This window comes from Xiphophorus hellerii, chromosome 18 (assembly GCF_003331165.1).
Source record: "Xiphophorus hellerii strain 12219 chromosome 18, Xiphophorus_hellerii-4.1, whole genome shotgun sequence".
Classification (NCBI taxonomy): Eukaryota; Metazoa; Chordata; class Actinopteri; order Cyprinodontiformes; family Poeciliidae; genus Xiphophorus; species Xiphophorus hellerii.
The window spans coordinates 24294548-24310953 of NC_045689.1; the positions used below are offsets into that span (position 1 = coordinate 24294548).

The 16406-nt window shown below is 37.3% G+C and overlaps 1 protein-coding gene across 3 annotated transcripts; it reads right to left on the bottom strand.

The window, feature by feature from the left end:
* Positions 1-562: 562 nt before the first annotated feature.
* Positions 563-11269, bottom strand: LOC116707921 (galaxin-2-like). 3 transcript variants are annotated; one of them, XM_032545626.1, is made up of 11 exons: positions 11120-11269; positions 10348-10391; positions 10220-10252; positions 9295-9325; positions 7240-7334; positions 6264-6398; positions 5689-5856; positions 4805-4850; positions 4311-4335; positions 3303-3463; positions 563-3197 (listed from the first exon to the last, which is right to left on the bottom strand). In XM_032545626.1, exons 1-10 carry the CDS (start codon positions 11167-11169, stop codon positions 3305-3307), a joined length of 786 nt encoding a protein of 261 aa, XP_032401517.1. In that variant the 5' UTR covers positions 11170-11269; the 3' UTR covers positions 563-3197; positions 3303-3304. The 3 variants fall into 3 exon arrangements, with proteins under 3 accessions (XP_032401517.1, XP_032401518.1, XP_032401516.1); XM_032545627.1 differs by having other exon boundaries at positions 10956-11251; XM_032545625.1 differs by having other exon boundaries at positions 10348-11251.
* Between the last annotated feature and the right edge of the window lie 5137 nt (positions 11270-16406).

Below are 16406 nucleotides of genomic sequence, written 5' to 3' on the forward strand. Positions count from 1 at the left end.
TGATGTATGGTTTTTAAATTGTCAGCTGATGTTGTAGTTTTCTTCACTAATTTGATGTGAGGACGCATGCAGTGTAAATCCAAGCTTGGAACGACTGTAAATGGCATAATGGAGCAGCATTGTTATGATGGCATGCCGTCACGCTCCGACTCTTTAAGAGTTTCAAGGCAAGAAATTGCGAAGTCAAATTTATCTATTTTGATTTAAGTCAACGACATTTGTATAACCGAAACAGAGGTTGTACAAATCGGTCATGTATGTACAGTTTATTTTGTTAATTGTTATCCTTCTCTTTTGCGAAGTTCCAGCGTCGTGGTGCAGGAGGCTCCACTTCTTCCAGTTCTGGGTCTGACTCTGTGTCACAGATGTACGGTTGTACAGCTGTGCACAGCACACACTTCATTAAACTACACTGAGGATCAAGGGGTGTGTGGTATTTATAAAGAACTGTAGAACTGATAAAAGCCGTCCCATCAATACAGTAAATATTTTAGGCTGTCACGTTACACAAAACCTCGACTTCATCATGAATCATTATATTAAGAACCAACCCAGTCAGCTGTGAATGTTCAGAATCTTTATTTGAAAGATCACAGTCAATGTAAACATACAGAATATTGATTAGAAAGAAATATTGTGAATAAATGCTGAGTACATTTTTTATACATTCAAATACATGCGGTAGTAAGGAAAGGTTCGGAGTCACCATGTTTTCCATAACTACTGCATGTGTTACAGTACAGAATTCACATTTATATGAACTGCTCAAAGCTAAAATTAGTTGTTACAAAGAAACACAAGTCACAAAAAGCTGGAGTTTTATGCTTGTTGTTTTCGACAACTGACGCATTAACAATATAGGATTACAATGTTTACATTCGTGTCCCTGAAATTGTTAGATGTTCAGTTTTACCTCAATCATCAAGCCAAGGTTAATCAAAACCCTTTGTATACAAAATATTTGCTTTGGTGCAAGAAAAGTCTGCAAATATAAAAAAATAAAAGTAGCATATAAATATATATGTAAATGTGTATATATATATTATTAAAAGCCACACTAATAATATTAATTTTATTATATATAAACAGTGTAGCTGTTGTCATAAACATAAACAATAGTTCCCTGGGCAAAAATCTGCAGGAAATAAACTCTAGCAGCCTATGTAGACCCTGTTAGGAAAATGGATCTCCTCCCAAGACAAGCAGAAAATATATGGTGGGGTGATGGGATAGCTTTTTTTCACTGATTGAGCTTCACTTTTACCACTGTAGACAGTAACATTGTAACAATATATTATGATTTCGAAATGCAATGTGCCTCTGTCTCTTTAAGAACTCTTGCTCTTTCTGACACGCTTGCCTTTCTGCAGAATCAAATGCAGAGCTCCACTAGTAATTACTTCTGGCTAGTCTGACTGAGCTTAGACTAGCGGCTGCAGGAGGGATGCTGCTCTGTAGCGCGGAAGCTCAGACGCCTAAAGACTGAGCTTTGTTGTCGAGGACGGCGCTCGGTTCATGATGTACATGACGCAAAGCTCAAAAAAGTCGATTTTACATAATATTTCCCCCCCTTTAAGATAAACATGGCGTGCAGATGAGAATACATTTCTACATATTTAGTGGCAGTAATTTCGGTTAAAAAAAAAAGCGCATCAGAATTTTGATGTAGTAAAGACAGAGAAACTTTCCAGCTTATATGGTATAATGTGTATAGTAGTTAGGTAGTTGTATGTTTAGCATAAATGCAGCAACAAATGTTATTGCTAGAGTGAAAAGCCATTTAAATCCTAAAGATTGTAAGTATAGACTATATTTGCTCACAGGTTGTTCTTTTAACCCATGGATAAATGTCTTGTGCTAAAGCTTGCTTATGACCAAGTCTGTTCACACCACTCAAAGAGTCGACTCTTCGTGGCACCGATTCACAGCTGACACCGAGGACAGAAAGAAATATGTCACTGCCTTTCAAAAGGTAAAGGCAGTGACGTTATAGGAAGAAAGTGTTTGCACTTTACATTTTAAAGTGCCTCAAATTGGACAAAAACTCATTAAATATTGACAAGTCAGGTCAAAAATCAAATAATTTAAGTTGTTCAGAGAGATTCATTTGTACAACTGAGTTCAAATATTCTCTTTAAAAGATGTATCTATTTAACATTGACGATTTAATTCCCAACAAATGTCAGAGCTTTTATTAGAGCTAGGTAGAATTAATATTGGTTCATTTTGTTTATACACAAACGTCTCCCGACTCCCAGCCCAAAAAAGCAACAAAAACACCCCTGAAGTTGCTAACACGACTGGGAAAGCCACAGCTTATAGCAGAGGCGTTTTGGTACTCCATTAGCACTTCTAACATTGTGTGCCTCGTTAAACAGTAGCACCAATGGTGCTATAAATATTTATTTGTAAACATATTCTTGTCTTTGAATATAGTTATGTGGTTGTATTCCTGATAGCAGTTAGCACCAAAACACATAACAAATCCCACTGTATTCTGACTTGCAAAAACAGCACCATCAGCCCACTCCCAGTTCACAACGAGACAAATCAAAGATGGTCGTAAAGATCCAGCGGGCATTGTAAAGTGTGTTCCAAACCACTGACTGTTAAAAGTGCAATCATAACTGCAATCTGTTGACATGGATCAGAGACAAAAACATTCATTTGGGTACATAAGCTGTCGCCCTATACTGCAATCCTGAGTATAAATGTTGAGTATAGTTTAAAGCCATGATGCAGAGATGGTTCTTTAAATGTGGAAAGACAGACTGGTTCTTAGCTAAGTTGTGATCACACTGGTTTAGCACTGCAAAAATTAGATGGAATACAGTAACAATGAGCATGTAGGACCAGCCAGTGGCAGCCTACTGAGAACACATGAACAAAGTGGACTTGAGAACTGAAATTGTGGCTAGTCAGTCAAAGCATCATTAAACAAGTGCATATTTTACACACCTTAGTTTCTGAAACATATGGAGTAGGTGTTCTCATGATGATGGGATGTTGAAGTACGGCAGCAGCCATTTTTCTCCTCACTCAATTTTAGGACCCTGCTGTTCAGAGTTGTGGCATCCAGAATAGCCAATTAAATTAAATAAAAGAGGGATATACACAAGACTTTGCTTTTACAAATGGTGATTAAAAGCAAATATCTTGCTATTACTTGCTTGAATATTCTCTCACTGATGTTTAGACTGCAAAAAAAAAAAAAAAAGAAATCCATTACATAAATTTTACTATAAAAATGCAGAAACTAGTCAGGGTAAAACAACAAAGCATTTCAAAGCAAATTAAATTACCGTCAGTTTTGGATTTTCACATGCAGTTTATGTTTCTCGCAAGACCAGAGGGTGGTGTTGAAATAGTGGTGACCACAGCATTGAAAACCTTCCTTCTCATAGTACTCCTCCTTTTCATCCCCGAACTCACAAACCTGCTTCTGGGTGGATGTAGCATTTTTCTGAAAGAAAAAACAAAAACAGAAATATAAAGTTAAACTGATTACTGCAACAGTGTCTACAAAGATCTCCATAAGAAGTCAGACAGCTGCAGCTGATCCAAAACGCTGCTGCTAGCGTTCTCACTAAAACCAGGAAGGTGGAGCACACCACCAGCTCCACGTGTGCCATAGGATAGACTTCAGAATAGTGTTGTTAGTTTATAAATCGTCTGGTTCTACGCTAAATCATGTCTGAAAACTCATCTGCTTTGTTTAGTAATAACTGGAACTTTGATCAGTTTCCTTGATGTACATTTTGATAACGGCATTTGATGGAATGTAATGTGTATTGGCTGTTGTGTTATGTTTTTGTTCTGTAAAGCACTTTGAAATGACTTATTGCTGAAATGTGTTATGGAAATATACTTAACTTATGATATAATATAATAAAAAAAACTGGATTGTATCAGGTGCTGTACTTTGGTGTAGTCATTAGCATTTGGGGTTTTTTTACAACTACCTCGATGATACAGGTCTGGTCCTGTCTGCTTGGACTATGCCACCTACATGTTTGGCTTTTCTGACGTGCCTCAGCAGTCAAACAGCTCACTTATTGAGCTGAGTGGAGACTCCTACGTTTGCTCAGATTCAGTGTATTTCTCATGCATCTTAGAAAAGCTGACATTTCCCTGCTCCTCTATGAAAATGTTGATAAAATCACCTAGAAGACATTATGAATGAATAGCAGTCAGCCAAGAAATGGGAATGTGGATTGAAAAAGCTTAATCTCTACTTTGGCCTGTACTGGATCTACAAACACAAAAGGGTAGTGACATTTCAATGTCAGAGGAATCATTTTAAACTTTACCTGGTCTGATTTGTTGGTCTCAATTCTGGAGGTGGGGAGAAAAAGAAATCAATTTGTATCAAATGCAGAAAAATTATGAATACTACAAAACCAAATAGCAAAATGTATTTCTTTTTTTTATTTTTATTGTTTATATGAAACACCTTTACGTTCTATCTAACAGAAGCAATTAGATCTCTGTGGCAGTCTATTAGGAAAGTAGATAAATAATTTCATTTGCTGACAAATGTATCTGAAATAATGCATTGTGGAATAGTAATAGAGTTGATGCATATTAACAATGGATCAAAACTGTTTTGGTTAATTTAACTATAAAAGCAGTCCGTATTTTAAAATAAAAAGAGCAGAGTGAATAAGAATGCATGCAGGGTGGACAAAACAGAAATGTAAAAAAAAAAATAAAGGCAAAATATGAACATAAACAAATGTGAATGTCATGCATTAGCGTTTGGTACATTTTCTACACAAGCTGACAAAATGTAGTCATTACATACTTGTGAACCTCTCCAGAAATTGTGGGGTCGCATGTGAAGTTCTTCACTGTAAAAATAACCATAAGTAAATTTGCAAATATTTAATGTAAAATAAATATCATTTCACTTCGTGCTGTAATAATATTCAGCCAAAATTTACATTTTCAGTGTTGGCCTATTAAAAATGATTCCAACATAAACGGTCCTGAACGGCACTAATTGCCTGCCGTTGTGAAGCAATTTATTTTATTTTATTTTTTTTAAATTGCTGCATCTCTTGTAGCTTTTTGTATGGAAAAAGATTCAAATAACCTTTCAATAGAATAAAACTAATTCCAAATAATTTTCATATTTTTCACTTAGAGGTCTGAGTGGATTTGTCGTCTATTCTAATGGAGCCAAAGCAGTTTAACTTTTAGGAATGTGGGACAAAAAATAGGAAAAACAATAAAGGGGATAGATACTCTCAGTTTCAAAAAATTATGATTTTGACTTACAGTAGTCAATTTTTAAAATGCTATTTTTTTAACTGCCACATATTGTGCCCGTATTTAATGTGATTTTATTTTTCTGTTAATTGTGTTAATTAATTTACGTGAATTTTGTTGTGATCTTATGTCAACGCTAAATGGGAACTGAAAAGTTTCATGTCTTGTTCCTCTGGGACATAGTTTGCAGTTGCATGCCACTCTGCAAGTGCGTATCCATGTCTATGTGCAAGTGGCCACATGAGGAGCTAGTTAGCACTCCAGCTAGGTACAAGATGAGTCTGGGTTTGAAGTTGCAAACTGGAAACACATACCTAAAGTTTCTTGCCTACCATCAATAAAGCAAACTCAAGAATAATCTTTTTTGCAAATTTGTAAAAAAAAAAAAAAAAAAGGAAACAGGGCCAAGTCACTTACCACAGACTAAGGAATTGTTGATTTTCATCTGTATCCGAGGAAACATATTCTGGCAGCAATTCTCAATAGAAGAGTCAAACAGTTTCCCATAGCAACACAGATGCTCAGGGCTGCGCTTCTTCAGCAGTTTGTCACTGCAGCAGACTTCCTTCTTTTCATCATAAGGCGCTGTGGAAAAAAAATCAATCCGTTAAACACTTAAATGGTAAATAACCTCTATCTGCATAGACCATAGGGCTACAAAACGCTTCACACCACATTCAGTCATTCACCCAATTCACACACACATTCTCACGCTGATGATGGCAAGCTACTGGATGGTAGCCACAGCTGCCCACTGACAGGCGGGGCTGCCATGTACCAGGCCCTCTGACCACCACCAGCAGGCAAGGTGGGTGAAGTGTCTTACCCAAGGACACAAGGAGACAGGGTTCAAACTGGCAACCCACCAATCACAGGACGAACTCCTACCATCATCACCCCACAAATTTTACCTGAACTTTTAACCCAGTTCAGCTACAAAATCTCTGCAGAGGTGTGAAAAACTTTGCAATGCCTCTAACTTTACTGCGTACCTTTGCCACAGCATTTGGCATCATGTGAAGGTTTGGCATTCACAGTTAGGTTACAGCATATTTCATTAAGTGGGTTGTATGCCTCCTCTCCACAGCATTGAGACATCCTTTCACTCAGTCCTTCTGTCAGGTTACCTGAAACACCAAAGGTTCAATGAAAATGTAGTTACATAATGATAAAAGACTGTCTGTTTTGGGGAGAACTAAACTGTCCTAAAGAAACCTTTGGCTATGTTGACTTTACAATTTCTCCTTTTGAAAGTGTATAACTTGTCTTTATGATAGGATTTAAGCGCCTATGTTGATATATTGTAACACTTTTTTTTTTTTAATTTTTAGCACAGAAGGGAAACATTACATTGTAAAACCTCACATTCCAATCCCAAAGTTTTCCAGAAGCACTTCCCACCTCAATTCACCTCGCAATGCATCCAGACAATATCAACAAACTGAAATGGTTAGGCTGAAATTTATGCTAAAATGTTTTTAATAGAAATTGAAAACTGTCTTAAAAACTAGCCTTTTTATATTATTTGTACCCCTTGAACCTTCCCTCTGTCTGTCACATTACAACCACAAACTTCCATGCACTTTATTGAAACTTCATGTGATTGACCAACACAGAGTAATGCATAGTTACAAAGAGACGGGGGGGGAAAAAGGAATGGTTTTCATAATCTATCAAAAATGGGGACCTGAGGGCAAGGAAAAGAAGCTGGCCCCCATTTTATCTGAAGTTAAAACTTAATTTTTGAGGAAACCATGTAAAATATGGGCACCAGGTCATTGTCATTATGCCGCAGACTCGGGATTCCTCTTCATGTTTTTGGAGCAAATTAGGAAAACTAAAACTGTGTCAGCGCTAATCGAGCTTATATCAAGATTCTTTGTGGTTTAGCATCATTCTTCAACTGGAAAGATTTAATTAAAGAGCTCTCATGTTTCATACTTTTATGGTTTTACATGAAGTCATTACCTGCTCTGTTTCCAGGGGGTTTACAGCAAGTGTCCTTTCGAGGATCATACAGTTTACCTTCACAGCAGAAGGAAGGATCACAGCTCGTAGTTGTTCTGCAAGACATAAATGAAGTACCAGACAGATAACTTGTGAAAAGATTCCAACTCCTCCCTGAGCTACTACTGCCAACTGAAGAAAATAACCAATCAGACCCAGCACTGTCAATCAACCTCGTGTATTCGCTTCTAAATGTGCTAATTGTGGAGAAACAGTGTACCGTTCCCAGAAAACCATTTATCCGCCGGTTAACATAGCTGCCGTCATCAGTTTTTCTCAGATTACCTGTCTCATATCATACTATCACAATATATTGATAGCTTTATCAACCATATATTTTATAAAAGTTACGCACTGCTGCTTTAAGAGGGATTTGGTTCACTCGGAACGATGTTGGGACCACTCAGACCTAAAATCAGGGATATTCCACATGTTGGATTGTGTTGTGTTGCCCCAGGGGAAAATGAAAATGCAACTTGTTGAATGTGGCATGTTGCCAATCAGAAAGCGAGGAGACGGAAATACGAAGAGGAATTCTAAAAAAAGACGGTAAAACAGCTGCCAAGGCAAACCAGAAAGTCTGAAGGACATCAGAAACGCTTTTTCCTATTTTTTTTTCTCTGTTAAACATAGTCCACAAATTATCATCATTGTTCTCTCCCATGCTGCCATGTTGGCTGACTCTGAAACTTCCTGTTTTGTACGGAGAGGTTTTGCATTCTCCCTCAGTTGTGCACTATTCACTCCTGATTATTCCCTCTGGGCTATGTGGCACTCTCCACTAATTCCTCAGTATATATAGTTCGCCTTCCTCATTGTTCTCCAGTGGCTCCTTCCATTACATTTCATGGTTACTTAATTATTAGTTCAGTTCTTCCTCATTGTTCTTCCCGATTGACGTTTCTTTTATCTCGAGGGTCCTTGGAAGATTTCTTTGGTTTCATTATTTAAAACATTCTGAACTAAATGGTACCAGTTGTACGTACCAAGGGTTCTACCAACTGTACATATCCCTATGCAAATGCCATCCTTTTGTAATGTAAATAGGTAGACCATAATAAATCATTTGAACATGCAACAATCTATCAGCATGCCCGGTGCTGGAGGGCAGGAGCTCAAAAACTGCAGCTCCAAGGAGGAGTTTTATCCTGGAAGGTGGGGCTCAGTCGCCCCAGGCGTTTTGGACAGCTGAACGGTTTCCCCGAGAGGTTGAAGGATTTCTCAAACATGCATGAAAGAATCACAGCAACACTCCAGGCATGTTTTTGATGAGGGACTAACAGTATTACATGATGTAAAACTCAAAAACCCCGACTTTAACGCTGCCCCTTTACGTCTGCTCAGAGGGGCACCGCTGGTGAAGTTACTGTCAAAAACTAACAGCAATATTAGAGTTTATTTAACTTGTCATAGAGGGGGAAAAAATTATGTTCATTTTTGAAGTCACACTTTCACCATGTTATTAATGCATTTGTAAAGGTCACCTTACTAAACCATGTTTTCCCCTCTCCAACCGGCTAAATACACCAAAATATTGCTGTTACTGTTTTACTGCACTCTCTTCCACACACACACACACACCCACACGTCTAAACTCGCATTCCGAGTCATTTATTTTAACTGTGCTTCCTGCCTTTAGATGCCTGTTCAGTCTAACCGCTTTGGCAACAGAAACAGGCTGACATGTAAACTGGACTCCCACTATCGCAGCTGAGGTTGGTTCTGTACTGATTCGGGAGGAACGCAGATAAAGGACACCCCACTGTCTAGATTCAAAAAGAATAAATCATCTCTTTTTTTTTTTTTTTTTTTCGGACTATCACATTTTTTTTTATTGTTGTAGTTCTTTTGTTTATGTTTGGGTTTTGTTTTTTTTACCGTGACAGTTTTCTGTGGGGGTGTGTGTGCGTGAGTGTGTGTGTTTAAAAATACTGAGTGTTAGAATAAAACACTTTGTCTCGATGATGCAAATAAAAACTAAACAAATTTTAAAAAATTGATAAGAAATAAACTCACCCCTTCCCACATTCCGCTGTGTTCACATGATCTGCAAGAAGCAAATGATTCAGGTGAACTTATGCCCCAATAAATTGGTTTCGAATTGAATATCTTCAAACAATACGATGTAGCTACTACGTATGTGAAGTAGCGCACTTCTTACATTTTTGGGAAGTTGCAAAGAACGCATCAAGTCAAAAGATCGCCATTGTGTTGCAGCTTACTGATAACGGATAACATAAACTGTCCCTCGGCTCACATGCATCTTCCTTTGCGCGCCCATACACGGGAAACAGATCAAAGCAATGCGGTTTCCAAACAAACCTCCGAAGTGAACCTCAGTTCTCCTTTTTTTTTTTTTTTTTTTTTTTTTTTCAGTTTTTGCATCCCGCATACGATTGCCAATTTTCTTGCAAATCAACCTGCATTTCCGTCCCGATCGCCTCTCCATCACCCCTCTTCTCCAAGACTCAACCCTGCTCTCCGCAGGAGAGCGGCAGCTCCAACAGAACAGGTGCAGCGCAACGCTCCTCCAACAGCACAGCGAGGAGTATTTCCATTAAATTATCATAGGCTGAAGTGCATGTTGTCCCTCCCGTCTTGTCTCTGACGCTCCTAATAAGTAGCTGCTGCAGAGGCGCAAATTAGACTCGAGTTAGTCTACGAGACGCGCCGCTGCGCTCCTGCTGTGCGCGCCTTCCAAGGAACAAGCCTGCCTGGGGAGCAATTTACTCTGTTTGATGTGATGGAAAGGAGGTTCAGACTCCGGGCGTCCACGGAGACCCCACCTCCCACATTCACATGTTTCTAAAAATAAAAATCTACTGTCAATTCTGCTTACATGCACAGACACCGTCAGATATTCAGTTTAAAAAAAAACAAAAAAACATGAAAAATTTAGGTCAGAAGTTTCTCATTAAGCTCAATATAAATATATACTCACCATAAAAAGTGAAGAAACTACACATCAGGAATACTGGAGGGGGACAAAACAGTCATAATAATATTACTCCACATTTTCTCCCCTTTTGTTCAAAGTGCGCAGCAGAGCTAAACCCCCCAAAGTCTTACCCAATCTGAGCTTGTTGAGAGAAAGCATCTTTACCGCATCTGACCTGGTGATGTTGCGATCAGAACCATAAGGAGCCTTTAATAGGTTACCGTGAGAAGTCCCACCTCCTGTAATATCCTCTAAAAATATGGCATTTATAAGCAAGCTCTGCCTGTTAACGCCATCAAACGAGGGCGCACAAAAGGCACCGGTCCACCGAAAATTCCCAAGGAATGTCATTTATTCTGGTTATCAACCAGGTGGTGCATCACATAAGTAAGCATTAATAAGGTGTTGGATCTGGGAGGAGGGTGTGTGGGATTCAGCTTTTGAGATTAAGTGACTTTATCGAGCGTTTTTCCATTCATTTTTATTAATTAATTTGGTGGAGCTTTAAAATAATTTTTAAGGACAATCTACACTTTTCACATTTCCGTCATATACCCTCTTTCTCATTACTTTTACATTTCACTTTGGATCTCTCACGTTTGACAAGCTTTCGGTGGACTGGTGTTGGGTGATATTTGCATTTTTCGTTTCTTTATCTTCCCTGTCATTAACCGAGGCACACTGTCACGATCATGAACTGAAATTAATTGTTTTTGTTAGTTAGTTTGTTTTTACTCACCAGTGTAGCTTTCAGAAATTAAGAAGTAGTATTTTTTTTTTTTTAAATGTACATCTTTACCGCCAGATCCTTTGTTTGTGCTGATATCTTCGGTCTGCTCCTGCTTCCTGCATTTGTCCAATTAAAATCAGTTCCCTTCATTCCCCTCACACTCTCGTATTTACGTTTTGATCCCAACAACAACGCCGTTGCATCTGTGTGAGACCTTGAACATTTTATGTGAGCTATAAAACCTCTCGAACGATGTTTAATGAGTCATGAGACAATTTCACAAAGTGCGTTTTCCCATCACTCCGCGTTGCGCCTCTGGGTATTCATGCGCCTGCGTGTCAAAAAAAAACAAAAAAAAAAACACAGGTAAGAAGAAACACAGTTCGATGAATAAAGACGCCACCGCATTTACTCAAACGTAAATGAATAGTTGGAGAAAATGCCCTTCTTTATCATCGTTACCTAACAAATTTTATGTCCTTGATATTGTTCCAAACCGCGGATCCTGGACAGTTCCCTTATAGGCCCAGAGCCGAGATGTGCAGTAAAATCTATTAATATTTAACCATTTTTGTATGAACAAAAAAAAAAAAAAAGTTTTATCCCATCACCAGTTTCTATTGCTTTTTTAACAAGACGATAAGGGTTGTTAACTTATCATGCCAGCTCATCACAGAGCTCTATCCTGACACTTTCTTGCCCTCTCTCTGTCGTCTTTTGTGCTGCAACTATTATTATCAGAAATAAATTTGACAAGCAAATAAGCCAGTTTCATCATCACTCCAAATAATATGTAGATATTATTTTTGAGACACTCAGTATGCAGTTAAATTTGTTTCACAATTGTTCAATCAAAAAAAAAAAACATCACGTCAAAACAAAAAGAGTAGTATTCAATCAAAAAAGAAAAAAATCATGCCAAACAAAAAAAATAGAGCTGTGATCAAAACTTTTGGATTTCATTATCTCAATCAAATTGTAAGATTTTTTTTAAACAAAAAAATTGCTTTAAAAGCTTTATTTTAAAATGAAATCACTATTTATTTATTTTTTTGAAACTTTTATTTTTGCATATCAGAATATTTGGTTGACAGCCTAAGTTTTTGGTTGAGTCTAAGTTTTTTTTTTGTTTTTTTTTTTTGATGCTCCCTTTTCTTGGTTGAACTCAAGAATCTCACATGATTCTTATTTTCTTTTGAAATCTGTGATATATCTTCACCTTTAGGAAGGATTTTCACTCTCAGCAGGTATTTAAACTTCGCTCTTTTATTTACTTCAGCGCAGATCACAGTTTTTAACAAATTCCGTAGCTTTCGGTATACAGTGAACCGTCGCTATATCGCGGTTCACCAAGCAGCGAGACCGCGAAGCAGTCTTGCTGCTTCGATGCAAATCGAAGCAGCACGATGCAGCACGAGACTGCACGATGCAGAACACAATGCACGATTTGCATCGTGCATTGTGTTCTGCATTCTGATTGGCTAAACGGTCTCTCCGCTTCTTCTCTACCTGTGTGTCAATAACTTTGCGGTTTAATATGTACACGTACGTAAAACAGCTTGCCATATTTAACATAATCGATGGTGGCATGTCGGTTTATAAGAATCTTTTTGCCCAGAAGAAAAAAGAGCGACAGCAACTACCGATAACTTTGTTCTTCTCTCGAAAAAAACACACCTGCACCGCGGGCTTTAGAAGAAAAAACCGCTACAGAGTTGAGTCAGGAGGAGCAGTGAAATACAGGTGAGTCACTATTTGTCCAACTGCACTTTGTATTTTTTTTTCATAATCATTTTTTTCCCGTTCTAATCCAATGACTCGGGTTTTGAAGCCTTCACTTCGTATTGATGATTAAAATTATTATTTTTCAGTATAGTAGTTATTTGTAAAAAAAAAAAAAAAAAAACGTTTATACAGTACTTTTATTTGTTAAAAAAAAATGCTTGGCCCTGTAAAAAAGGTTTTGTTCTTTGTTTTAAATGTATTATGGAGTATTTCATTGTATAATAATTGTTAAAAAAATAAAAAATAAAGGTTCCTACTTCGCGGATTTCGCGTATCACGGGTTCTTTTTGGAAAGTAACCGCCGCGAAAAACAAGGGATCGCTGTACTTCTAAATCTGCTCCTCAGTCGCATCTTTTCGGACCTGCTACTGCCTCTAGTGGCGTGGGGGTGGTAACACAACTAATAGGAGCTTCAGGGCAGGCTTCCCCTCTGAGCACTAGCGCTGTTTTGGAAGGTCTGGACGGCTCCGCACTTGGGAAGGAGTCACCCCGGTCCTGCTCAACTTTTAACACAGAGAGATTTTGTATTTTATATTCTTGTTCTTAGCTTCTTTTAGTCTAAACTGATGAAATTGTAAGTTTTTAAAAATGTCTGTATAATTGAAAAAATGTAAATTTTAAAATGTTTACAGTAACAATAAATACTTTTCGAAAGAAAAAAAAACACAACTAATATAATTACGTCACTAAATGAGAATACCACAAAGTCTATTTACTACTGTGTACATCGAAAGACAAAAAAAACTAAAATAAAATAAAATGTGTCTGTCGTGGCGCAGTGTGCTGCTGTATGATAGACAGAATGGATCAGGAGAGGAACTGCAGACCCATCAGGACCTAAAGAACCAGAAATCAGCGTCTCTTCATCCTCAATCATCTCCTGAGGCTGAAATGGTAAAGAACATTTAGTTATGATTGATTAAGTTTCTTATTGTGATTTTAGCTGACTATTGTGGTTTGATTATTTGCTTAGGATGTTGAGTTTGGATGATATTTAATAAATAATAGCATTAGCCAAAATAAGTGGCCATTTAAAGAACAAATCATACGAATAGATTAACAGTAAATGCATAAATATTTCCTACATTACATTACTTTCTGTGGGTTTTATTCAAAAATGTTGATATATTTTATGAATAACTGTCCAGTGGTTATTTAATGTATTATTTCTCTAATATTTTTAATAATGTGGTTTACCACTTTGGATAATCTGACAATGAAGAAAAAACATGCTAAGCAAAAGTGCACCAGACCTGCAGACCAGGGCCGGTTCTAGACAGGGCCTAAGAGGGGTTCTAAAGAAATTATACTAAATAAATGTCTTTTTTAAATATTCAGTGGTATATTTTTTTTTCTTCACAATTTTCTTTTTAAGGTATTATTAAAAATACATTAAAATTATTTTTGATAAAAATTAATTTAATGAATTAAAAATTATGATACTGCTTTTTTAAGGATCACACTTTCCATCTACTAAGTCTGCAACCTGAATCTCTGGAGACACAAGTGGCTCTTTGGCTCACATTATTAAATGATGAAATATTAATCTGTTTTTGTTAAATTCTTTTTTTTAAGTGTATCCATAAAAACGCTGTCTGCACGGGCCCCTGTGGTAAATTTGGTCTAGAACCAGCCTCTAAAGAAAACAGTAAAGACCATTATATATATATATATATTTTTAATCAGCTATAAGGGTATCATCAGCACCTTTATTCAGATGACAATTTGCAATGCAAAATATTATGCTTAGTGATTTTTTGCAATGGGAAATGCAGTACTTAATTAATTTAGAATTGTTTTTATATTTATGAATGAAATTGTGTACAGTATTGGCTTTATTTATTTGAAGAGTATTTTGTAGATCTGTACAAAATCGTGTAAATGTGCAAAATATTTGGATAAATAATGGGTTAGTTTGATCCTGGTAATTAGCCTTGTTAATATATTGGTCCTTTTTGAAGTTTGATTAGTGACTGTTGTCTTGTTTTGTAATTAATTTCCCAAATATCTCTGGAGTCACTTAAATAAGGTAAAACTAAAGAACAGTACAGAATGTCAGGCTGTTTCTGTGTGAACAGAAAGGTGTTTGGTACTGAAACTATGACAGGCCCACTTCATGAACTGTGAACTGAAACAGTAAAACCCTGACTCATAATTTCTACTTTTCCATAGACGGACATTCATTCTTATTTAAAGAAAAAAAGCCAACAGCCGCATAACGTTCAGATAAAAATAAGGGTAATGACATGTCTAAGTATGATTTTCAAATAAAGTTCAGGTTAAAGACTCATTTTCAATAGTTATTAACCTGAACTTCTACCTTGATAATAAACTGGTTTTAGGTTTATTAATCCTATGAATTTAGTCAAATGTTCTTCAAATGAAATGCATAGTTTTGAGTAGATCTTATTTTAATTTCCGGGGCAGCAGACCCCACTAGGACTGTGTCGCTCCACAGCTGCTTGTGTCTCATTAATGTTAGCAGATGTTGGCAGGTATGATGTAATCTTGAGATTCTGTCTCAAACTGAGTTTATACACCTCTGGGAAAAATGTAAAGGTTCTCTGATTTTACTCTTTGTAAGTATATGTTTGAGTAAAATAAACATTGTTCTTTTGTTGCTCCAAACTCATTAGGAAGGCGCATCAACACCTCTTCTTCATGAGGACCCTGAGGAAGAACCACCTGTCCTCAGAGATCCTCACGAACTTCTACCGCTGCCCCATTGAGAGCATCCTCACCAACTGTATTAAGATAAGATAAGATAAGATTTATTGTCATTGTCATCAACAGATTACAATGAGATTGAGATTTGCTCGACTCGAGTTAAGATGCAGGTTATGTGTATATACATAATATACAAAGATAAGGAAATAAATAGTACAAAATGAGAAATAAATAGACATCAGAAGATGGTTGCAGCGCCTGGAGGTGTCGCAACAGAATTTACATTTTTAACAAAGTGGTGTCAAGAGCAGAAGTTCTTATGCCTTTGAATTTAGTGCCATGATTGCCATCGGGTAAAAACTGTTTTTTAGGCAATTTGTCCTGGTTTTTATTGCTCTGTATCTCTTGCCTGATGGCAGCAGCTGGAAGAGACCAGCAGGAAGTCATTTAAATGACTTCCATTTAAATGACTTTAAATGAGTCATTTAAATGATGAGTCATCATTTAAATGATGAGTCATTTAAATGATGAGTCATCATTTAAATGATGAGTCATCATTTAAATGATGAGTCATTTAAAATGTCCAAAACTTTGTATTACAGCTTGGTACGGGAACTGCTCTGTCTCCAACCAGCAGGCGCTGCAGAGGGTGGTGAAAACTGCCCAGTATATCGCCGGGGCACCGCTCCCTGCCATCAAGGACATCTACAGGAAGCGTTGTTTGAAAAGGGCCGGGGAAATCACAAAGGACTCCACTCACCCAGCTCACACACTCTTTTCCCTCCTGCCCTCTGGGAGGCGTTACAGAAGCCTACGGACCAGAACCACCAGGCACCGGAACAGCTTCTTTCCCACAGCTGTCATGCTTTTGAATGCCTCCTGACATAAAACATAAACTATAAGGACTGTACTCCCCTATCCTCTCATACAACAATAACACATGGACTATCCTCACACACACACACATCACGGACTGTTTTCTTCACACACACATGCAACCTGTAAATT

Bases quoted from the DNA above. Each gene is read 5' to 3' on its own strand.
- LOC116707921 (XM_032545625.1), bottom strand. From the start codon at position 10,567: ATGACATTCCTTGGGAATTTTCGGTGGACCGGTGCCTTTTGTGCGCCC. The intron at 9,326-10,219 runs GTGAGTATATAT...TGCTTCTTGCAG, and splicing joins TAGTTTCTTCACTTTTTATG to ATCATGTGAACACAGCGGAA. The intron at 4,851-5,688 runs GTAAGTGACTTG...TTATTTTTACAG, and splicing joins CAACAATTCCTTAGTCTGTG to TGAAGAACTTCACATGCGAC.